At 37.4% G+C, this 25,236-nt stretch overlaps 2 protein-coding genes across 2 annotated transcripts in view; one reads left to right on the plus strand and one right to left on the minus strand.

Annotated features, from left to right (window-relative positions):
* The first annotated feature begins 3,011 nt into the window (after positions 1-3,011).
* chtopb (chromatin target of PRMT1b) lies at positions 3,012-5,743 on the plus strand. The gene is made up of 6 exons (XM_052146381.1): positions 3,012-3,018; positions 3,266-3,348; positions 3,466-3,616; positions 3,725-3,872; positions 4,019-4,150; positions 5,553-5,743. The coding sequence occupies exons 1-6, from the start codon at positions 3,016-3,018 to the stop codon at positions 5,741-5,743; spliced, it is 708 nt and encodes a 235-aa protein (XP_052002341.1). The 5' UTR covers positions 3,012-3,015.
* Positions 5,744-10,192: 4,449 nt separating this feature from the next.
* The window catches only part of LOC127657968 (atrial natriuretic peptide receptor 1-like), a 61,256-nt gene continuing 46,212 nt past the window's right edge, over positions 10,193-25,236 (minus strand). Inside the window, exons 7-22 of the mRNA XM_052147009.1 lie at positions 24,702-24,837; positions 24,534-24,618; positions 24,163-24,283; positions 23,313-23,387; positions 23,078-23,155; positions 22,829-22,933; positions 21,337-21,408; positions 21,017-21,176; positions 19,462-19,617; positions 16,274-16,442; positions 15,735-15,881; positions 15,461-15,584; positions 15,294-15,362; positions 13,030-13,204; positions 12,718-12,816; positions 10,193-11,534 (exon numbers count right to left, since the gene is read on the minus strand). Coding sequence (XP_052002969.1) covers positions 11,386-11,534; positions 12,718-12,816; positions 13,030-13,204; positions 15,294-15,362; positions 15,461-15,584; positions 15,735-15,881; positions 16,274-16,442; positions 19,462-19,617; positions 21,017-21,176; positions 21,337-21,408; positions 22,829-22,933; positions 23,078-23,155; positions 23,313-23,387; positions 24,163-24,283; positions 24,534-24,618; positions 24,702-24,837 — 1,920 coding nt within the window. The 3' untranslated portion in view covers positions 10,193-11,385. The remainder of the gene's footprint in view (positions 11,535-12,717; positions 12,817-13,029; positions 13,205-15,293; positions 15,363-15,460; positions 15,585-15,734; positions 15,882-16,273; positions 16,443-19,461; positions 19,618-21,016; positions 21,177-21,336; positions 21,409-22,828; positions 22,934-23,077; positions 23,156-23,312; positions 23,388-24,162; positions 24,284-24,533; positions 24,619-24,701; positions 24,838-25,236) is intronic.

Consider the following 25,236-nt stretch of genomic DNA (forward strand, 5'->3'; position numbering starts at 1 on the left):
GAATGTGCCAAAATTCCAGCAACTTAATGTGAGAAGCTTGTGGAAGACTACCCAAAATGTTTGACCCAAGTTAAACAATTGAAAGGCAATGCTATGAAATACAAAGTGTATGTAAACTTCTGACCCACTGGGAATGTGATGAAAGGAATAAAAGCTGAAAAAAATAATTCTCTCTACTATTATTCTGACATTTCACATTCTTAAAATAAAGTAATGATCCTAACTGTTATGTCAGGGAACCTTTTCTATGATTAAATTTCAGGAATTGTGAAAACTGAGTTTAAATGTATTTGGCTATGTTCATCTGTATCTCAGCTCCAAAAAGTCATCCAGATATATGGATTACTTTTATGCTGCCTTTAAAGTTCTGGCCACCATTTACTTGGTTTGAGCAGACAAACAGATCTGAGATATTCTTTTAAAAATCTTCATTTGTGTACTGCAAAAGAAACAAAGTCATAAACATCTGGGATGGCATGGGTGAATGATGAGATAATTATAATTTATTGGTGAACTATACATAAATGTTATACTACTCTGAGAGCGCTTGGAGTTCTCAAACGAACTAGGTGTGAAAACGCACACATCTCAAAACACATTTGAGTTATACTCTGTTCGTGGTGCTGAGATTAGCTTTTTTTAGCACAACGATGTGGATGGTGTGGATGGCACCAAACATCTTCTGGCATTACAGCTGTTGAGTTATTTGTCAAACAAAAAATGCACAAGAAAACTTAAATCTGAACTGAGAGAAACACTCTCAGCCCTTTAAAGGAATATTCAAGACAAGTTAAGCTTAATCGACAGCATTTGTGGCATAATGTTAATTACCACCAAAATACATTTCAACTAATCCCTACTTTTCTTAAAAAAATAAATAAAAAGAGAGGCAAAAATCGATTCACTTACAATGGAAGTGAATGGGGACCAATTTTTGGAGGGTTTAAAGGCAGAAATGTGAGCTTATGATTTTCTAAAAGCACTTACATTCATTCTTCTGTTAATAATCATGTATTATTTGACCTGTACGGTTGTTTAAATCATAATTTTAACAGTCATTTTAGTGTTTTAGGATTTGTTAACATTACATAGTCATGGCAACAAAGTTGCAAAATTGGTTTTATATTTACACAGAAAAGGTTAGTAAGTGATTTTATCAGACTAAAATCATGTTTACATGCATAGCTAATGTTTTAGTCTTGTGGGTATCCTTTTGAAAAGTGAGTATTGTAATGTTCAAAAATTGCCTCAATGTAACCCAGATTTGTGCTTTTTTGTTTTATTAAGAACATGAGGGGCAGGTCAAAATGAAGATTTGTGGTAATCAATATTATTTCACAAATGCTGTAGATTGAGCTCCTTTAAACTTTTTAAAATACATATAAAAGTGATATAACAAGCAGCAAGATTATTAAAAAGTAGCCAAAATTAAGAAAGCCTTCTTCACAGGAGTACCATATTGATTTTTGACATGAATGAAGCTGTAAAAGGATATACTTACAGTCTCTTCAATAGCATGCACTGTAAATCTGTATAATATGTCGGCCCAGGGGTGCACAACACAACAAAATTAGTAAAGCAAATTAAATATGAAAACACAATGAAATTAAGACACAACACAAATAAATTAAGCCACACAATGAAATTTTTATCTGCAACACAATTATCAGAAAAGAACTGCTTAATTATGTTGTGTTGTGGCTAAATATTATTGTGTTGTGGTGTAATTTAGTTGTGTTGTGGTTTAATGTAATTTTTTGGTGGCTTTTCTGTTATCTAGTGGCTTAATTTCGCTGTGTTTTGTCTTTTCCATTGTGGCTTATTTTCGTTGTGTTTTTATCTTTTATTTGCTTTGCTGATTTTGTTGTGCTGTGAACACCTGGGCCACCGTAGTATAAAGCTGCTTGAGTTTCTTTCTTTCTTTCTTTTCCATACAAAACACTTTTAACAACCGTACAACCATTGAAGAGACAGTAAATATATCGCTCACAGCCTCGTTGCCATTGCCATCATATACCCTTCTCCACAACTTATCTGTGCGAACTGAGCTTTTCAAGCCTGACGTACATCAAGAACAAGTACAGGGAGCGACTGAGGACTGTGGACCAGGAGCTCCGTGTCTGCCTCTCATCCATCCCTGCCAGGATAGGGCGGCTGTGTGCGTCGCACCAGGCTCACGTCTCTCATTGATTGTGGTCACCCCACCCCCGGCTTGTGTGAGCGCGTATGCGCGCATGTAGATCTTTCTCCCTCTCTCGTTGTGGATTATTGTTTGTGTGTGTGGGTGTATGTGTATGTGGGTGTGTGTGCATGCGCATGGCACGGATGAAAACAAGCACTATATGGAAAAACATTCCTGCTTATCTCTGGTGCATTTTTTAACATGCATCTTTTTCTTATCGTATTGTATATATTTGTTTTTCATGTCTGCCCCTTTTTATTTTATTTTAACTGCATCCTGCACTTCATTTTAGTTCTCCTGGTCTGGATTTGTTGTTGGGTTCTTGTATTGGGCGGTCCACCTCTTACGGTTTTATGGCATTTGTGTCTCTGATTAATTATTTTGTGAATTACTTTGCAAACCTGTGTTTTAAAAGGTGCTATAAAGTTGTTATTATTATTGTTATTGTTATTTACAGTTCGTATTATGCTCTGTTCATTACTGTTCTGTCTAAATAAACAGGACATTTGCATTTACATTTGGGTTATGCAGTGTTTTTAAATTAGATTTTACACTGGGGTGCCTTGAGATTTTATGCACTTTTGAAAGGTGCCCTGACTGAAAAAAGTTTGAGAAAGGCTGATATAACGTACAGTACAGATGGCACTATTGTGAAAAAGGTCCGAAATGTGGTGTCCATGCGCCACTGTGGCCGGTAGAGGGCGATAGAGTCCTCCGGCAGTAAACAGAGCGTCTGATTCCGCACATGCACCTGGCTAAAAACCTCAGAGAATAACAAATCGGAGAGTGAATTTTGAATTACTTCCCGTGTACATCGATAAACAATTATTCGAATGGTAGGGAATTAATTATTGCTTTTTCTTATTATTAATATTTAAACTTCTTAAAATCAAATTATATGTAACTTTTAGTCATGCACATTCAATTGTTTGTTAGTTCTCGTGTGCGTGAGAATCAGTTGCAGGTACTAGCCAGCGATGTTGCCAACACCTAAAATTAGGCTTAAAATTAGATGTCAACAGTAATTTGACTCATCATTCTACATTCTAAGCATATGTTTGATTGAAACCGACGTTTAAACAGCTGGATGTGAAAATGAATCCTAGTCTGGACCCACAGAAAATGTTCATCCTGGACAGCACCTCTACAGTCTCTCTGCATGATCGGTAAGACTCAATCAGTCCTGCAGTATATTATCGAACTTAAGTTTTTTGTTAGCATACATTAGTTTGTCTTTGCATACATTAGTTTGTCTGTTTGTCCTGTTTATCTCCTTCCTGTAGCTTCACCAGTTTGCTGAAACATCAGCAGGAAGGTCTGATGGACATCACAGCCTTAGTGAACCAGCAGACCACAGCCTCGCTGAAGAACCAGCGCCTGGTTGTGGAGATGGCCAACAGACCCTCTGTGCTGGCTGCCCTTCATAACACATCTGTCAGACACCTTTTGCTCGACAAAATAGAAAATGATCTGAGGTGTTGATAACCTCAGATGATAGACTTAATCGTTTCTGTGACTCTTCCCTTCTCTTCTTCTATGCAGAAAATAAACAACCCACTCAGCAAAATGAATGTGAGGGCAAGGCTCGGCCAGCCTATGGGGAGAGGGGGCATGATGAGCTTTCGGGGTCAAATGAGAGGAAGGGGAAGCACCAGAGGAGGGCTTATAAAAGGAATTTACTCGAGGAGAGGTGAGTGGCAAGAGTAGGTGAGTGTTGAGTCTCATTCATTCATTCATTCATTCATTCATGCACTGTGTGACTTTTTTTCTTCCTTTATGTGACCAACGAGACATTTCTTGTATGCCATTTTGGGCTGTGTGTGTTACTGTGTACAGGTATTAGTAGCCTGCAAGATGCAATGTCCACTTTAGGTGTGCAGAGAGGTTGGGGCCAGCAACAGCGTGGAGGTTATATGCACTGTGCAGCACCAATGGGAATCAGAGGAGGACGAGCCATTAGAAAGACAGGTAAGATACAGCAGTGCTCATATAGACCACGGGAATCGTATTTGAAAACCTTGACATGTTAAAAAGGTCATATGATATCGACCGATATAGGTTTTTCAGTGACCGATACCGATATCTAGGGAGCAGGGCGACCAATGTCTGATATAAATGCAGATAAACATTATACAATTTAATAACAGGAAATCAGGTGTACACTACATTTTTAAAGTGAAATAAACACTTATGCAATGTTTGTTCAAATTTGCTTGAATTTTAAAAGAAAAACCTTGAAAACAAAGTGTTGACTGTCCATTGTCGAATAGATTTCATTTGGTAGATTTTTTTTAACTGACTAATTGCAAAATGGCCAGATATTGTGTGATTAATCGGCTTGGCTGAAATATTTGGGCCAAAAACAGTCAGAATTTATTCCACCCTCTCTTTGGATCTCAGAATTAAACAGGTCGTTTTCAATGATTGCCTTATTTTTGTTTTTTTGACTAAGGAGAAAGTTTTCAGTATTGAAAGCTGCAGTGTGTTCATGAACTCTTATCTCAAAAGATAAAAAAAAAACATTTGACATAAGGCAATGCAATTTATTGATTGAATAATTACATATTCTGTGATTAGATAGTGTTCCTGGGGAGGCTTGTGCATTTAAAAAAAAATCAGTTTCTCTTCTGTGAAAGGTGATTATATTTGCATATCTTTAGGTACAGTCTAGGTGCGTTTAGGTGCCTTGCTTTATGTGCATTGTTGCATATAATAACAGAAATCGAATCACACTGCCAAATTATGATTCAAATGTGCTTGCTAGAACCCCTACATACGATTATGTGTTACCGCGGAGAATAGCATGGGCCTTCACATGCGCTACGTCTCCGCGGTAACACACATTCGTATGTAGGGGACGCACCTAAACGGCATCTACGCACAACTTGCCACGTGCCCCACCGAGAGCGAGAACCACACATTATAGTGACCACAAAGAGGTTACACCATGTGACTCTACCCTCCCTAGCAACCGGGCCAATTTGGTAGCTTAGGAAACCTGACTGGAGTCACCCAGCACACCCTGGAATCGAACTCAGGAATCAAGGGGTGGTAGTAAACGTCAATACTCGCTTGAGATTTTTTGCTCTTTACACATTCCGAAAATACATTCAGTGAGTGTCAGCTAAGCAGAAATGTTTGCAGAAATGTACCTAGTTACAAAAACATTCCTTTACAGACTCCCATTTCTTTTAAACTTGTGCTGGAGATTCATTTATATCTTGAAGACTGAAGAGTAATTTTTGCTCTGCGCAAAAATGCTGATAGTTCTGAGCACCAAAATATGTTCAGTGTACCGCAAATACTTTCATTCATAACCTTAATTCACTCATTCAGGTTTCAGGTATGCACTCCCCTCTTGTCTGTACAGGTAATAGTTATGTTACATCAGTCAGTGGGACATATTCAGGGTGCAACTGGACCAAGTCCTACAGCCAACCAGTTCCTTCTCGGGAGCAGCTGGATAAACAACTGGATGAGTACATGTCCATGACCAAGAGCCATCTGGATGCAGAGCTGGATGCATATATGGCCCAAGTTGATTTGGAGGACATAGTGTGATGCAGCCTTATGCCTGTAGTGAGACCAAAGCTCTACTACATACTGCTCAAAAGCCAAATGATCAAGAAATCTCAGATTTTGTAGACCCCCGTAAACTGTATTATCAGTGATTAGATTAAGGGGAATAATATACTGTATTAAGATTTCAATGAATCAAACAAATATGTTAACTGGTCAAGACTTTAACCTTTGCTCCAAGTTTTCTTTTTCTTACAGGGTTTTGTATCATTCTTATTTTATTACAAGATTCAGGATTGACTGTACACATTTATTGTTGGAATATGTGTGATACAGGTTTGAGAAAAAAAAGGTTAATGTGGAACTTGAATGTTTATAAACTCATCTTGTGGTTATAATTGGTTTTCCTATCGATTAATAAAAGATGTTTTGAAAAATGCTATCTTTGTCTTAGACTTAATGTTTAATTGATATTTGGACATACCTTTACACACATGCCTATGTTTGTTACACAATTTATATATATATATTTTTTTGTATTTATTTGATCTTGCAGTGTGAATGGGGCAAAGCTTAAATTCATTGTTAAAGAAGTCAAAAAAGTATCTGCTATTATTTTTTGTGTAAAATGTTTTCTGATTTCCTATTGTTAGGGGTATAACAGTTATGACCCGGATCAGATAAGGAGAAAGAAAAACCAGGAGTCAAGAAGTTCAATTAAAGAATCCAAAATTTACTGAAGAATAGTTTGCAGTGAAATTGGTACAGCCAGCGGCAAAGTCTCACGAGGAGATTGAAAGCTAACTCATACATTACACAAAATCTTATATCAATTATACCATTTGCAAGGAGTACATTCTATTATTTCACTCCTGATTGGCTAACAGAGCATAAAGTCACAACATATAGATAGCTATAGCACATCAACATTAATCAGCGCAATTGTCGTCCTGGCCCGAGATTTACATCTGAAGTGACCTCGCAGATGGTCTCGGGCGTCTTCGAGTCTGCCTGCTGTGTCTCCCTGGGTTCAAAACCTGGGTAGAGGTCAATACGCACACACGAAACACTGACGAACGACAGTGTTTCTCTGCGCACAAGGGAACCAGAGCACACATTTATCAGGTCATTTTAACCAAAACAGTGAGATAAGAAATATTCACCCCTCAGGCAAAGGAGAGGAAAGAAATAGTAAGAGAAAATTTACACTTCTACTTATTCAAGTGCTATCACATAGGATTTCAAATCATATAATTAGTCATGGACAGGTAAAAATCAACCACAGAATACATCTGGAACATATGTTTAACATTCTCCCTGGTGTCTCATCTCAAGCTTATTCCCAAGACGACCTTCAAGTCAGCCTCCGTGCAGAACAGAGAGAGAGGCTTCAAGGAATGTGCATGAAATTAAAAATTAACTCTTAACACACATATGGTTCGAAGTATATTTCAGTTATGCATAAGAAAAATAAAATTGATTATGTGCGAATGCATATAGTTAATTCATCACTTTATTAAAGAAGTTTAAGCAACAGAATATAGATACATAGTGATCAATACATCTTTATATATGTATCGATATAACTGAAAAGACAAGGGATTTCGACCCTCACCCTTCACTATCTTATAGAATATATTTCCTGCTGTGCATGTTCCAGTTGATTTGTTCCAATTGATGTTACAATCCATTTCCCCCTAAACTGTATTTTCGTGCTGTCATTTAGAAGATCAGTGCTTATATAAGAAATTACCCCGAGAAACGTGCTTTTGAGTTTTTTATGTTTTATCCTTTCACCAAATTATGGCTTGTAAGCTTCAGAATCAACCCATTAAACACACTTACGTTGTGGCGATTGCTGCCATTTCCATTTTTATCATTGCAACGTTGTTCGAGACATGTTCTCCACGTTGTGTCCACGTAGAAATCAACGTTCAGCGACCGCGAGAAGACGTTCCAACCTCATTCGTTTATGGCATTGCAACACACAACTATATTACCTGTTATTTCTCCCTGTTCTTGAATATATTATGGTTCAGTAATCACAGATTTAACATAGTTTTTGTTATATAAGTTATGTTCAACAATAATTAAATGAAATATAATCAACGTGTCAGTTTCAGCTTTGGAGAGTTCAACACAGCGTCATGGGTCATGAAATTTATTAATACATAATACAGTGGTATTGTAATTTCACTACATGCATAGGCGGAAATCGAGGGTTGTGTATTGTAAAAATATGTGTATTGTAAATAATGATATATTCTTAAAATAATTAAGAAATAAAATAATACAAATGCAAACGGGGCAACAACAAAAAACCCCTTGGTGTCCCCTTCAAAAATTGCTCTTTAGAATTGTTATGTTTATTGAGGTAGCAGCCAGGTATAAAGTGACAATGAATTAAAGTGCAATTCTGGATATGTGCAAAAGTTGGATGGTGTACAGGTTGGTTGTGTGTGTGTGTGTGTGTTCGGTACCTCTTGCCAGGTGGCGGGGGGGTGAAGAGTTTGTGTGAGGGGTGTGTGGGGTCATCCACATTGCTGGTTGCTTTGCGGTTGCAGCGTTTTGTGTAGGCTAAATGTCTTTGACGGAGGAACGAGAGACCCCGATGATCTTCTCAGCTGTCCTCACTATCCTCTGTAGGGCTTTGCGGTCCGAAACAATGCAAGTCCCAAACCAGGCAGTGATGCAGCTGCTCAGGATGCTCTCAATCTCAATAGTCGCTCTATAGAATGTAGTGAGTATGGGGGTTGGGAGATGTGCTTTTCTCAGCCTTCGATGAAAGTAGAGCATAATTAGCTTTAAATGTAGTTTTTAAGTAAAGACTTAAAATTCTTAAATCAGCTTACCTCAACTTGAGAATGTTGGGCTGTTGAGTTAAAAAAAAACAACAACAAACAATAACACTGATAAACTGCTTTATTCCAGGCCTAGCCAATATTTTACCATGATCTCCTGAGACCCAAATGTAAAATTTTGTCAAACTTGTTTTTAACATAACTGTTTGGTGGATAACATGATTCCTGCTCCGTCATTGTGAGTCACGTTGACCATGAACCACATTTTGAGTTATAAACATATTAAGGAAAGTCCCGGATTTCTGTTTTAGGCTAATTATTATGTTTTTGTTCCCCCTTTTCACACATTATTTGTTGGAAGATTCGTTCAAACATACATAAAACTTCAACAACTTGTGTTTTTGGCTTAACTGCGTTTCAACATAAGCAGCTCATTGCGATATTCCACAAAACAAATCATCCCAAACAGGGGCGGCCATCAGGAGAACAGGCCGAGAAACGGGGCCGAATAAGGTGAAATGGGCTGCTTTTTTATGCCAAAGGGGGCAGCGATATGCAGAAAAGGACAGCAACACCCCCCAATCAAACAACTTTTGGGACAGATTTCCCTCCCTAGAAAATAGGTCCAACAACTTCATTGGCTGTAGTGAAAGTCATAGGGTTTCAATTGAGTGCAGTCACAGGATATCATACGAATTAGCCAATTTTAGAAAAGTCATACAATCCTGATGATTTCACCATGACATTGTGTTGGCTTCTGTAGTCAGAGAAATCGAATAAAAACTGAGCTGGGGTCTTTCCTTCTATAACGGTTATATCAATTATGTTTTAATGTCAACATTGCTTATAACACTAATGGATACAGCAAAATGTTTAACATACAGTATGCAAAAATGATATGACATGAAAATGAAAGACTTCACTGTATCTGATTACCCATGTGTATCCTTAAAGGGTAACTAAACCCTAAACCAACTTTTTTTAGTTAATGATCTGTAAGCATGGGGCTTTATTAGTACTGGTCATTGATTCAAGTAATTTTTTTGACATTTGTGTATAAAGTGTTTTAATTCCACAATATATGGTGTAAAAACGTCTGAGTGCTGCCCTCTTCCGGTTGAACGGTGGCTACTGCAGTTGAATTTTCCTATTGGCTGTTGCGGTACTTCGTGACGTAAGCGGTGACAGCTGACGTAAGCAGGTTCCAGATCACCACGCCAGATTCATGTACATGTCGTCTTGCGACCGTGTGAGGAATAATAATAACATAGAGTCTGACAGCAGCTGTCAATTAATCCGTCGAGTCTCAGGTGCCCCCCGCACAGCCCCGCACTCAGTTCGTTCCCTCTATCCCCGCCGGGGTCTGCCCACTTTTCCTGCATTTTCAAATATTTCTAGTGGGTGGAATCAGACTCAGAGCAGGTGTTTAGTTACCCTTTAATGCAAAGATCAAACACTTCATTAGTGTGATAACATCAAAGGACCAGTTATTAAGTGTGTCTGACAGATTTTCAGAGAGTAATACTTAACCTGCGCTCTCAAGAGTTTGAGGGCACTTCTAAATCTAAATCATCAGAGAGAATCAAATGAGGGTGTTTAAAAGTAATTGAAGTGCCAGACAGGTACTTATGCAGACTTTCAAGAGAACATAGGAAAGAAATTAATAGATTACTTCAAGAGGATAGAGAATTTATTTGCACAGTTGGAAATTATGTCTGTAATGTGCTGCATTATAATCCTGCATAATAATTACAATCTTATGTGGATATTCTGGAGACAGTTTCAGGGGCAGTAACTGCTTTGCTGGTTACTAATGATTGAAAAACCCTTGTGCTAGAAGTTAACAGCTTAATCATTACCTAAAAGCACTATGCTGAGAAATGTAAGCATACAGTGTGCTTATGATTCTACTTGACTAACCATAAAACATGACAAATGTTACAGAAATAATAAAAATAAAACTCTTCCCACAGCGACAGAATCACAATAAAACATGTAAAACAGTGTCATGACAAGTAGTTCTCAGCAAACTTACATCTGATCTTTGAAATAAAATTCAATCATTTGAAATTATAATGGCACAGCTAAGCAACCTCATTTTCCCTGTTTTAGAACAGTGATATAGTCCCCTTCAAAAGATCTAAAATTAAACTGAGCTGTATTATTGATCAGTAAGTGAGTTTATTTTTATGCATTATTTTATATGATATGTGTCCTAAAGCTGCTGTAGATCTGTGTGGCTCACAAAACTGAGGCATCAACCACATGCAACAAAAAATGTCTCTTAGAACTAAAGCCACTCAATCATTCAGTGTGATTTGACAGACAGGTCTATTTGAGAAGATAAAAGATTTGGAATATGAGTTGTTTACAATTTTACACAAGATAAATAAAATGACAAAATGGTAAAAAAAAAAAAAAAAAGTAAATAATGCCTGACTTTTCATCAACCCATATGAATAAGACCTATAAAAACCCCAGCAATAACTCATAATTATGTCTCCTGCATACACCCTTGAAAGTAAACATATTAGGTATAAGCAATAACACTTAAATACAGTAAATCAAACTTGATGCTGCTAGCTATCCACCAGGGGGTGATGTTCAAAAGCACACAATCTTACTTTTATTCATTGAATTACAACTGCAATAACAACTTGTGTTGAATGGTGATAGCATATAACAAAAAAAAAAAACACCTTGAAGTCCATATATTCAAAGGTCAGACTTTGCCTCCAACAGTGCTGTACACAGTAATGTAGGTGTGCCTTGAGCAAACTGAACTGGCCCCAAACAGTCTTGAAGGTTTCCCTGTGGATGCAATTGACTACAGTCTGTGTCTCGATTGATCCCGTGGAGCTATTTGCTCTTATTCAAGCTGTTTCATTCACTGTTCTTGCTCTCCCCCAGAAGCCAATAGGTCCTCATCTTCCCCTTTCCCTTCATCTCAACATCTCCTCTCAGCTCCAGCTGGAAGCAGTTGAACTCCTGTAGCACGTCTCGAGTGGCTGACGACACATGAATCCTCAGAGCTGCAGGATAACAGCATGTGTATAATTAAGGTGTGCTACTATTAAAAGAAACCCTCTTGATTAGTTCCCTCAGCTCACTCAACTTGAGCACATCTGGGTTGACTGTGTGTTGCCAAACATAATTTACTTGTGTAGTTTCAACACCCACCAGGTATATTAGCTTTAATGAGAAGAGCCAATAACATTCCTTGGCATTCACACCATTTCTCCTTAAACACAGTATAGCAGGTTCCTAATATTGGTAATGCATGTAAAGGACATTGTGTCTCTTTAGCCCATGAAAACAATGAACAGGGTGCTGTTCAACCCCCATGGGTCAATGGTTGAGGTATGAATGTGACGGTCAAAGCAGAGCATGTATTCTAATCCTCCTCCAAGGGGAATAAATGAGCAACCATTAAAACGAATCACTTTCCTGATTGCTATTTGCTGTCACAATTTGCTTTGCTTTTGTCATGTGTTATCTAACCCAGGCTGATATTTATAATTTATCTGGCAGCGTTTATGTGAGGAAGGGGGTGGATGGAGGAAATAATACAATTTGAATGACAATGGCTTCTTTACATCATCAACTTTTTTTTTTGGTTTAGGTTTTGTAAATCATTGTGAATTTAATTATGGACAATTGATGTCAAGATAAACAAACCCCACATAAGGATTTCTGTTTAGATATTAAGGCAGACAGTAATTATAAGACAAACAAAGGTACAGAGTAAGGAATAAAAACTTCCATAAATTGTATTTTTATTTCAGTGCATCATTTAATTGTACACTTATGAACTGTGATGTTAGAAACTTTTGTTTGGTAATTTGTCTTTTGTACATCACAAATCTACTGTACTGTAGACCCATAAAATGAGTTATCCCTCTGTGTCTGTTTCACACCCTCCGTATATACTATAAAAGTGGTATCCTGCAATTGTTACCCGAAGGAGCTATTTTTATCCAATCTAACCTTTAAAAAAATTGTTGGTGAAACCCAACATTTTCAGGTTAATTCAGTGATGTTAAATAATATTTTAGACTTGAACCAGTTAATTTAGATGTAACCACATGAAGCACATTTTTTCAAGGTAGAACAGGGATCAAATTGATTGGCCTGCACTCTTGACTACTGCAAGGGCTATGGTTAAAAACACAGGATGAAATTGCTGGGATTGGGATCAGTAAATAAAGTCCTTACGTTCTCCATTTGACTCCATCCGAGAGGATGTGTTCACTGTGTCTCCAAAAAGACAATAACGGGGCATCTTTAGCCCAACTACGCCTGCACAGACAGGGCCTAAACACATATACACATGAGAATGCTGTTAAAGTTTGTTATGGTGGAGTTTAGATATGAACGTACAACATTTCAACCAGAAGAGATACCTGTAAATTTTATAGTAAGTAAAACCCATCAATATGTTAAAGGTCAAGTGAAACAAGTCTTTACACTGCAGGCTACAAACATAGACTGACAAAGAAAGTTTTAAAGTGATCAGGTACCACTTACCACTGTGGATGCCGATTCGTAATTTGAGCTGCTCGTCAGGTCGGTGGCGAATCTTAAATGTTTTGACAGCCTCCAATAGAGCAAGGGACATGCGTGCGATTTCACGACCATGCATTTTCCCGTTCCGTACCGGCAGTCCTGAAACCACCATGTAGGCATCCCCTATTGTCTCCACCTATGGGCCAATTAGAAACAAAAACACCAACGCAGGCAGAGACACATATCAGTGCAAACAAAAGTAAAGAGTTACACATGCAGATTTTAAGTATACAAACATTTACTGTTTTTCCTTAAATGCAGTGATTATATCTTATGTTAAGGATAGCTATCCATCAATGTTATAGATGGCATCTTTGTTATAGATGGATAGACTAAATAAAGTTTTACTTTATCATAATGAAACTTTGCAGTATTAAAAAAACGAATTGTAAGTTTATATTGAAATCCATCCAAGTTTTAAAAATATGCAAATTAGACATCTTATTAAATATGCACAAATTTGCATTTTATAAAAAGAGCAACATTATGCAGATTTTTTAACTTTGAACAGGATCAACACATACAGTGCATCCGTAAAATATTCACAGCACTTCACTTTTTCCACATTTTGTTTTGTTACAGCCTTATTCCAAAATGGATTAAATTAATTATTTTCCTCAAAATTCTACAAACAATACCCCATAATGGCAACGTGAAAGAAGTTTGTTTGAAATCTTTGTAAATGAATAAAAAAACGAAAGAAAATCACATGTACATAAGTATTCACAGCCTTTGCTCAATACTTTGTTGAAGCACCTTTGGCATCAATTACAGCCTCAAGTCTTTTTGTGTATGATGCTACAAGCTTGGCACACCTATTTTTGGGCAGTTTCTCCCATTCTTCTTTGCAGGACCTCTCAAGCTCCATCAGGTTGGATGGGGAGCGTCGGTGCACAGACCATTTTCAGATCTCTCCAGAGATGTTCAATTGGGTTCAAGTCTGGGCTCTGGCTGGGCCACTCAAGGACATTCACGGAGTTGTCCTGTAGCCACTCCTGTTATCTTGGCTGTGTTCTTAGGGTCGTTGTCCTGTTGGAAGATGAACCTTCACCCCAGTCTGAGGTCCAGAGCGCTCTGGAGCAGGTTTTCATCAAGGATGTCTCTGTACATTGCTGCATTCATCTTTCCCTCGATCCTGAATAGTCTCCCAGTTCCTGCCGCTGAAAAACATCCCCACAGCATGATGCTGCCACCACCATGCTTCACTGTAGGGATGGTATTGGCCAGGTGATGAGCGGTGCCTGGTTTCCTCAAGACATGACGCTTGCCATTCAGGCCAAAGAGTTCAATATTTGTTTCATCAGACCAGAGAATTTTGTTTCTCATGGTCTGAGAGTCCTTCAGGTGCATTTTGGCAAACTCCAGGCGGGCTGTCATATGCCTTTTACTGACGAGTGGCATCTGTCTGGCCATACAGGCCTTATTGCTGGAGTGCTGCAGAGATGGTTGTTCTTCTGGATCGCTCTCCTCTCTCCACAGAGAAATGCTGGAGCTCTGTCAGAGTGACCATCGGGTTCTTGGTCACCTCCCTGACTAAGGCCCTTCTCCCCCGATCACTCAGTTTGGCTGGGCAGCGAGCTCTAGGAAGAGTCCTGGTGGTTCCAAACGTCTTCCATTTATGGATGATGGAGGCCACTGTGCTTATTAGGACCTTCAATGCCGCAGAAAGTTTTCTGTACCCTTCCCCAGATCTGTGCCTCGATACAATCCTGTCTCGGAGGTCTACAGAAAATTCCTTGGACTTCATGGCTTGGTTTGTGCTCTGACATGCACTGTTAACTGTGGAACCTTATATAGACAGTTGTGTGCCTTTCCAAATCATGTCCAATCAACTGAATTTACCACAGGTGGACTCCAATCATGTTGTAGAAACATCTCAAGGATAATCAGTGGAAACAGGATGCACCTGAGCTCAAGTTTGAGTGTCTTGTTTTGAAGGCTTTGAATACTTATGTACATGTGATTTTTTCGTTTTTTATTTTTAATAAATTGGCAAAGATTTCAAACAAACTTCTTTCACGTTGTCATTATGGGGAATTGTTTGTAGAATTTTTAGGAAAATAATGAATTTAATAAATTTTGGAATAAGGCTGTAACATAACAAAATGTGGAAAAAGTGAAGCGCTGTGAATATTTTCCAGATGCACTGCATGTATAGAAATACATTGTATACAGCCTACAGGACTATAGAGGACTAAATATGCGTACAGATGTGGTAGCAATACCTTGTAAACATCAAAATTGTCTATAATGGCATCAAAGCAGGTGTAGAGATCATTAAGGAGGGTAACAACCTACAGTTGAGGATGAAAAAAAAAATTTGAGAGTTTGAAGTTCAAACAAGAAAAATCAAACCAGAGTTATTCTGTGGTTCAGGTGTAGGTTGCTGCACCTGCATAGGTGTGCTCTCTGCTGATAGAGAGGTGAAGCCCACAATATCACTGAAGTAGATTGTGACAGAGTCAAAAGCTTCAGCCTGCACAGTCTCACCCTTCTTTAACTGCTCTGCCACTGAACTAACATATACAACAGAAATGTTATCACACACACATTATCAATGCTATTGCAAGAAACAACAGCATTAGGCCAATGAGTGTAGTGTACACTGTTACAGTTATAGTTTAGTATTTCTTTAGTGTGTGTTCTGTAGGGAAGTGTCAACTGACTGAGGGAGGATCTGGTACAGTAAAGTTTCTGCCTTGCGTTTCTCCTCATGGTAGGCTTGAGTTCTATCCTCTACCAGCTCCTCAAGATTATTAGCATACTGCTCCATGCGAGATAAAAGATTATCCAAGATATTACTTCTGTGCTCCCTGCAACAGAGATAGATGAGAGGCAGAGAGACAGAAGAAAAAAGTCAAAGAGAGAGGATGAGTGTGAGTACTGAGAACAGGACAATAGGATGGCAGAGTGTGTTTTTTAAAAATGAGAAAAGTAGCTCAGTTGTCCGAAATTGAATAGAAAATGGGAAATGGATTGACCAGACAGTGACGTGGAATAGTGGTTATAGTTCTGGGCTGTAACTGAAATGTTTTTCGAATCCATATAGTATTACTGAGTAAGACACACAACCCCAGGTTGCTGTTTGGGAGATTTTGAACTGTAAGCTGCTTTGGATAAATGTTTGCTAAATGACTTAATAAATGTGAAAAAAGCAAAAGAAACAGAGGCTAAAAGCAAGGACTAAAACCTAAAATGGTCAGACCTATTCTGTTTACGAAGTAATACACTAATGTGGTTGAACTCAGGTCTATCTGATGGTTCTTCAGCCCAGCAACGCTGCATCAGCTGGCCCAGCTCTTCACTGTGGGTTTGAGGGTTCACTGATGGCCGCAGGTACGGCCATTCAACCAGTGCTACTCGATCCACAATCTCTATAAGAAAGACAGAGAAAGAGAGAGAAGAGAATTTGGTAACACATTACAATAATGTATTAGGTATCATGAACAAACAATTAACAATATGTTTGTTACATAATTTATAAATCTTTGTTAATGTTAGTTAAAAAAAAAAACATTGTACATTGTTAGTTCACAGTGCATGAACTAATGTTAACTAATACATCCTTTGATTTGAATTATGAATTAGTATATGTTGAAAGTAACATTAACGATTAATAAATGCTTAATAAGTATTGTTCGTTCAAGTAACGTATTGTTTTGGTGCTTAGACTTTTATTTTGAAATTATTGTTTAGTTCCCCATTCCTGTATCCTGTTAGTTTTGTAGTCCTTTGTAGTTTCCTTTCATGATTGATTCACTGCCCTTGTGTATTTAAGCCCTGGTTTCCCCTGTCTTCACATGTTCTGTGCCTGGTTCACTGTGTTTTTGTTTCGTTATATTCTGAGTAACTTTGTTTATCTTTTGTTTCATTAAAAGCTACATTTAGATCCTCATTCCTCCTCTGCCTCGTCACAGTTCATGTTAACAAATGGAAACATAATTGTAAAGTGTTACCGAGTATATTATGCTACAATGCAAAAAGGGAAAATAAAAAGGAAGAAAAAGGCCATTATAAAATAACGCATTTAGAGAGGTGTATGCTTTTTACAAATGATAAAATCTGCTATTGGAACAAGACAAAGTACACTTATATTAAAGATTATATGAAAATAGTTCCTATTGTCTTATGCAGTTTTGCTTATCATATAAATGTATCTTGTTTTAAGGATGTTTTATATATATATTTTTACCAATAGTATCAGCAGTCAGAAGACCTACTGCATGTAAAAGTGTTTCTTTTTTCTTTCTCTTTTCATCCATACTTTCAGAATATTTTGTTTGTCTTGTTCCCACAAACACCCAGAATGTTTTATCTTTGTTTTCCATCCTCTGCCTGATCTATGTCAGCTCTATAAATCCAGTATTTACTAATCTGTCAAACTGGGGAAAAAAAACAGTGGGCTATAACACTATAAAAGCACTCTCTACTCCTGCTGAGGCATTTCATGGACAATCTACATCAAGACTAAACATCCTGAAAGCTCTTGAAAATCTCAGCTGTCTTCACTGCTACTGTACACAACATTGTGTTTTTGTATGTGTGCTGTTAACTGGTTGAACACACACACACACACACACATACACACACACTAGGTTGACTGGTTCACCAGTTCAGAACTGTAATCTTGGCAATCTCATTAACAAGGTGACCACATGTAGGTAAACTGGTGGAGATTGATATGATCTATCTCCTGTGTCATTATAGTGATAACCTCATGAGTTACAGGGGCATTGACAACATACCCTCTGTTCATCACATACAAACACACAGAAACATACACATATAAAGACCCATATCTCTATTTTCTGTATTCTATATCACTTGATTAAGCCTATGAATAAGATTAGGAAAGAAACAGAGTGAAAGAGACAAGTGAGTTTTTGAGGAAAAAGAACCGGTGCGTCACATTTAGTTTCTCTGAATTTGATATAAAGTGACAGTGATTTATACAACTTTCCTTTCATTTAATTTGATCTCAAATTATAAATGCAGTTGCTGGGTGCATCAGAAGCAGAAATGTGTCATGATTATCATAATTTATAGTAAACAAGAACCCAGCATAATCAAGTGGCATCGAGAAGCAAATGTTTGGCAAAAGTAATAATCTGTAAGTATGTTTATAAAGGCACAAAATAACTTAAAAGTGGTTGAATGTAAAGAGCACAGACGGCAAGATGAGCTCTTCACCCTGTGAGGGTGGTTCTCCACAGGCATGAGAAATATAAACAGGGGACGTTATGTATGTGTGAGTGTGTGTTTAACGTTGGCAAGATAATGTCAAGTGTGTTCCTCTTCAGACAAACTCAGTGAGTTTGGAGTGAGAAGGATGGTGTTTGTGAGTGCATGAGTTCTTGTGCATACAGCGCATACTGTATGTTTTAAGGATTTTTGACGTGTGTATGTGAGAAAGAGAATATATAACTGTTTGCACACACATGCACACCTGTGAATGGTGTCTGTCTGTGTTAGTGAAGTTGTTGAACTCTCTGAAGAACCTGATTCATTAGTGTCTTTCATTCCCTGTCAGTGCAAAGACTCTTGAGGGTAATTTGTAATTTGAGTGTTTCACTGAGAGTCATGCATCAATATTTTAAAGAATTTTGGGAAATGACAGAAACACGTTTTCCACCCCACTGAAAAGTGGCTATATTTATGAAATATAAAATTAAAACTATACAATTCTTCTTATTTTCTAACTTAAGAAAAATGTACGAATATTTTATGTTCTCATAATTATATTCTAATAATTTATAATTATAAAATATAATTATAATGAATATTATAACAATATGTATTATAACGTCTGTATAATACTATTATAATAATAATCTAATTATAACTTATACTTAGAAATAATATTTAGTATTTTTATAATTATAACTTCTTATAATTTATCCTAAGAACATTCTTAATGTTTTTCTTCTGAAGATTATTGTGAATCCAGACCCAGCTTTGACCAGCATGAATCATCATGATGGTCCTGGCTGTTTTATGCAAGTTAGTGCTGATTTGATAGCCATATTGAAACACCACTTATTGAAACACCGGCACACTAGCATCCCATGCTGTGAAAACGCATTTGTATCATGCTGGTCACAAATTATGCAATTTTGTTTCAGAAGGACAATCTCTTTGCGCTGCTCTCAGCCAGATCCTGAACTTTAACCCCAAACTTTTCAGACCCTAAATCTTATAGAGATGCTAATTATTTCAAATAGACAATACATCAAACCAGGCTCTGAAATTTCTCTTCAGAAAGAAAAAACTGATGTTTCGGCTTTTAGGTTCAGGGTTATAGGTCAGAAACTGACTTAAGATCAAAGGGCAGATTTAGGTTTAGGATAAAGGTGTAGGTTTATGCACACGAGTCAGCAGAATTTGATCTCTTACCTTTGGGGCTGAGCAAGTCACCCTCCAGGTAAAAGACTCCTCTGCGTAGTGCCACCTCCTGGAGGATGATGCCAAAACTATAGACGTCCCCTTTCTGTGTGCCACCTGGAGAAAAGCTCTCCAACCTCAACAGCTCTGGAGCCATCCAAAGCTTACCTATACAAAAGCATATGCAGATAAACACACATACACACAGACAGGGGACTGACAGTGAACAACACGATGGTGACTGAGGGCTGTATCTGTGTTTGAAAGTGTGCACGAGTAGGAGTTTAAACTGTGCGTCGAAACTAGATGTGGAAAGTTCACACAAAAATGAAAATTCTCTGATTATTTACTCACTCTCATGATATCCCAGGTCCGTAGAACACATTTGAAGAAAAATAGAAAAATATCTCAGCTCAGTAATTCCTTAATATGCAAGTGAATGGAGATTTCACATTTGAAGCTCCAAAAATCAGTCAGCATAAACGTCATCCATACGAAACCAGCTGTTAAATGATTGTCTTAAAAAGTGACATGTTCGCTTTTGGTGTGAAAAAGATAAATATTGAAGTACTTTTAACTTGAATAAGCACTAATCATGCTTCCGTTCTGCAGCAGTAAGAGCATGCGACGTAATCGCATTGGCATTTGAAACATGCGAGAACTGAAGCATGTGAGTAACAGCTGTACAGTAGCTTGGTTGGTTTTGATTTAGATTTGTATTTATCTGTTTATTTAACACATTTGCATGCTTATCCTGGAAGTCTCAACCAAGTAGAGAACGTGAGATTATGTCTGTATCATTGCAACTGCAATACGTCACACGAGAGACTGCTTGGACTCCACCCTCTCGTGAAGCTTAAAGGAAGCGATGATTTAGAGTTAAAAACTACTTAAATATTTATGGTTTTTTTTGCACTAAAATCGATCGTGTTGCTTTAGAACATATTAATTTAACCACTGGAGTCATATCAATGACGTTTCAATGCCGTTTACGCTGACTGTCTGTGATTTCTGGAGCTTCGAATGTGAAATCACCATCCACTTATATTTTAAGGACCAACTGAGCAGAGATATTTTTCACATTTTCTTCAAATGTGTTCTGGTGAAGAAAGAAAATAATACACACCTGGGATATAATAAGGGTGAGTAATTAATGAGATAATTTTTAGTTGAACTATCCCTTTAAGGTGAGATGAGTAATTTATTAGATGTCAAAATATTTTCACTAATACCAACTTAATATGTTCAGACAACTATAAATAAGCCATTCATAGGCTAAGATCTCTTAAAAAAGTAAATATTGTGGCTCTATGGTGCTTTCAAAACATTCGTCTATTTGTTTGGCAATCCTGGCCAGTCTGACACAGCAACGTTGGTTCAACCAATGCCATCACTTTGGGGTTGGACAAACCAATAGTAGATGGAGTGTTTGAGTTTATATTTGCAAATTCCATTTGGTGCTGCTAGTAGCACAGAAATGAAACACTTCACTTTCAACCATTTCAGTGAATTTGACAGATTTTTCAATGTTAAGCGACAAAGCAGGGCGAAATGTCACGTTACTGACGTGCATAATAAGAGTGTGCGTCGTCTGTGTCTGACTCCGTCCTGATGCTGGACAGCCCATAGTCTGTGATCTTGAGCACAAAACGAGTGTCTACCACACAGTTAGATGACTTCAGGTTGCCATGGGATACAATTACACTGTTATGGAGGAAAGCCATGCCCTGAGGAGAGAGAGAAAGAGAGAGAGTTATAATTAATAGAAAATAAGAGCATGAAATTGAAAGCCAGAAGGCAGGAATGGAGCTCAGAGAAAAACATTCACAAAAGTAATCTCAAAATAAATAAGGTGTAGTTCAACAGAAAAGGCTGAACACTTTGTACCTTCACTATGTCACTGATCAAAGAATATTTGAACATCCAGTCTAGTGTGATGCTTTCATTCTCCAAGATGTCCTGTACACAGATACAGAAAAATCATATAGACAAGTGCTTAAATCTAAACATTTGTCAGCCACAATGTATTCTTTTCTTTGGCTGGTAATTTTAGATTCAGCACATTTAACCTATCAATGCATACTTCGTCATTCCACCCCATATACCCCATTATTTTTATGGAGTAATGCCCTACACCTCTTTAGTATTTCTCAACTTTTCTCTTCTGAAAAGTGTAACAAAAAGATAATGGCAAAATTGCAAAAAATAAAACAAAAATAATACAAACCCCCCTATATTTATATAAATATTATATATTTTTATAACAGCTTAAAAAAACAAATACCGCAAGAGTATGGGGTCATTAAAGTCCCAAGATATGTAATAGTGTCACTTTTTTTGCACTTCCGTGAGTCATTTCTTATGATTAGTTTTTATATCTATATAAATTTACAATCACACAATATATTTCTTTGTTTATTATAAGACAAATGAGTACTATATTCATACAAATGGCTAATACATAGTGAATTATCAGTATTCCATATGCGTGGACACATACAAATCATACAACACATGCCAATTCTTACTCAAGGTGGTGCTGATATCTCATTGATTGACTTGATTCACATTTGATGAAGAAGTAAACTATAGCAAGTGTAACACATGAACAGTATGATTTGGCTATTGTCATTTGGGTGTACCACTGAAATGATGTAAGTTGTACATCTATTTATACTCAAAAAGTGCCTGAGAATATACACATGTATAGCTTGTGTTATGTGTAGGTCAGTATGTGTTTGACAGACAGTTGTGTCTCATGAAATTTCAATGTGGAAATAATGAATCCTGCTCTGTATTTGTTGCATTATCTCTTAGATATACTTAATGAAATATGAAATGTCAAAATATATCAGAATACATTCTATTCTTTTATTTTATAATTATGTTAAAAATGTTTTGACACTATCTGGGAATTTTGTAGATCCATTTGTGATAGATACATGACTGGTTGCTAAAGACCCAAGGTATGTAATAATGCTTGGCAAAACACCCATGCATTTAAGGGTTAAAACACCAACCATACAGTGCAACCATACAAAAGCCCTACTGGGACTTTCAAAGTTACAATGTGCAAGTATGCTGCACATTTGTCTATGAGTGTGTATATGAATATGTGTGTGTGACACTGATTCTATATGTGTGTATATCCTGTGTGAGTGAGATTGAATGTATATTGAGGGATTGTGTTGTGTTTGTGTTGAGGGTCAGGATTTGCCAACATTATGAGGAACAAAATTCCCCATGTGCAAAAAGGTTTTCATTAAGGGTTAGGTTCAGTGGAAGGGGTAGGGTTGGGGACCGAAAATATCATTAGATCAGTATAAAAACTATAGAAGGAAAAGATAGATAGAAAAATAAACAAGTGTATGTGTGTAACCTGCAGGCTGCCTCGAGGACAGTATTCTGTGACAATGCAGATATTGGGTGGGTCGATGCAGGCGCCGATAAAACGTGTCAAATGCTCATTCTGCACATCTCTCATCTGAAGAACACATGACACAATTATTTACAGTGTGTCCTGACAAAGATTTATATATATATATATTTTTTTTTTTACTATTTATTATGATTTTAACCAGACTAGCAGATTAGCCCATTCAGCAAATTAACTGCATCACACACTCACGTGTTTCAGTTCAAACAACACTTTCCTCGTTAACTCGATGCGCTTCCTGTTGATATATTTAATTGCCACGATGTTGCCCTGGGGAAGAAATAAGAGCACGAACATACAGTAAACATGTATACATGTTTCATGAGGTTTAGCCTTTTTGCGTTTTGAAGTGCCCAACATGTATGCATGTGAACATTAAACCATGGCAGTAGATCAAATTAGATCACAGAATCAGTGTGTTCAATACCTTAAAGTTGCTAGTCTTTGCAAACACCTGGAAATTTCCATCACCAGTCAGCAGTGATCCATAGTTTGAACCTCTCTGTAGAGACAGAGTGAGAGAGCAAGAGTAACTATGATGATGACTATGATTAATTGAAAATTAAATGGAAGAAAGCTGGAGAGAATAGGAGCTGAGAGGAGAATTGTACAAAAGCATCTACAAATCCATGAGTTCCATCTTGAATGAGATAAAAGTAAACATACACTCAATGGTCACTTTATTAAGTACACTTGTACACCTACTTATTTGTGCAATTATCTAATCAGCCAATCGTGCGGCAGCAGTGCAACATAAAAAAATCATGCGGATACAGGTCAGGAGCTTCAGTTAATGTTCTCAACAACCATCAGAATGGAGAAAATCTCAGTGATTTCAATCATGGCATGATTGTTGGTGCCAGACAGGCTGGTTCGAGTGTTGCTGATTTCCTGGGATTTTCATGCACAACAGTCTCTTGAGTTTACTCAGAATGGTGCCAAAAACAAAAAACATCCTGAGCTGCAGTTCTATGGTCAGAAACGCTTTGTTCATGAGCGGTCAACAGAGTATGGCCAGACTGGATTGAGCTGACAGAAAGGCTATGGTAACTCAGATAACCACTCTGCACAATTGTAGTGAGCAGAATAGCATAACAACATTTAAAACCTTGAGGCGGCTGGGCTACAAGAGTATAAGACCACATCAAATTACTTAACATGCACTTTATATACTGTATGTGTGCAAAGTGATTAACATGATTAAATTAAAATGATTACCCTAAACCTTCATTTAGAACCCCAATATGTGTGCATGTATCTATGTGTTTGTGTGTTACCAGAGAGAGAGTGAGTTTGCTGCCAGTGCTCCTCATGGCCTTTTCCAGGTTGCTCATCTGAATGTCCTCCCAAGAGATCCTCCATAACTGAGCGACCAACTCCTTCTCCAGCTTCAGCTTTCTGTGTGTGTATATAAACATTCATATATACTGTATATACGGTATATTTATGTTTGTATGTGTTTATGACCACATTTATGTAACCATTTATGCTTTAGAAGTAGCCATATTTGTTAAAGAGTGATACCATAAAGAGAAGAGAAAAAAAAATATTTGGTGGTTTTTCAATTACCATACATCAAAAACCATATATTAAAATGATAAATGATTAATCAATTATAAAAGTAATTAAAATGTTATTGCTCACTCACCTGTATATAAACACCATCACAGTGAAGATGAGGATGAGGATGAAGAAGATTACAATTGAAATCATGTGGTGCATTGCAATAGTTCCTAAAAAAAGAGTGAAAGATGGAGAGTGAGAATTATTAAGTAGCTGGGCCTGGGTAACTGTAGAACAATTGAACAACACCCACGTGCACGACAGGCAGGGTTTTCATTCTTAAACCCACAGAGGGGCACATCCAAAGGTATGTTGCCCCCTGGCCACTGGATGGCTATCCCCGGCAGAATCTTCATCTGTTTCTGTGTGCCATTAAACATTGCCACAAGCTGCACAAAGTAAAAGATAAGAGGACAAACATTCACAATAGTGCTCGATAAATTGTAAATTAAACCCTGCTGGTACTGTAGATGCCATAACTACATAATATTCAGGCATAAAGCTTTCTCTAATAACAGAAAATATCAAGTAACTGTGTATTCAAGCAACACACAGTACAAACTACATATAAATATTTTTTTTATGGAGGCTCTTAAATGCATGATATCAACTTTGACAACACAGCTCAGGACAGTTCCTAGTGAAGGGCTTGGGACTGTGAGCATTCTTGTGGTGCCATCAGCCAATCAGCTCAGTCATAACACAAATTTCCTGTAGCTACAGAGTAATTAGTCACATGCCATTTATGGCTAAGGTGATTGGCTTAAACTGTATGTGAAACTTAATGC

The sequence above is a fragment of the Xyrauchen texanus genome, chromosome 17, assembly GCF_025860055.1.
Source record: "Xyrauchen texanus isolate HMW12.3.18 chromosome 17, RBS_HiC_50CHRs, whole genome shotgun sequence".
Classification (NCBI taxonomy): Eukaryota; Metazoa; Chordata; class Actinopteri; order Cypriniformes; family Catostomidae; genus Xyrauchen; species Xyrauchen texanus.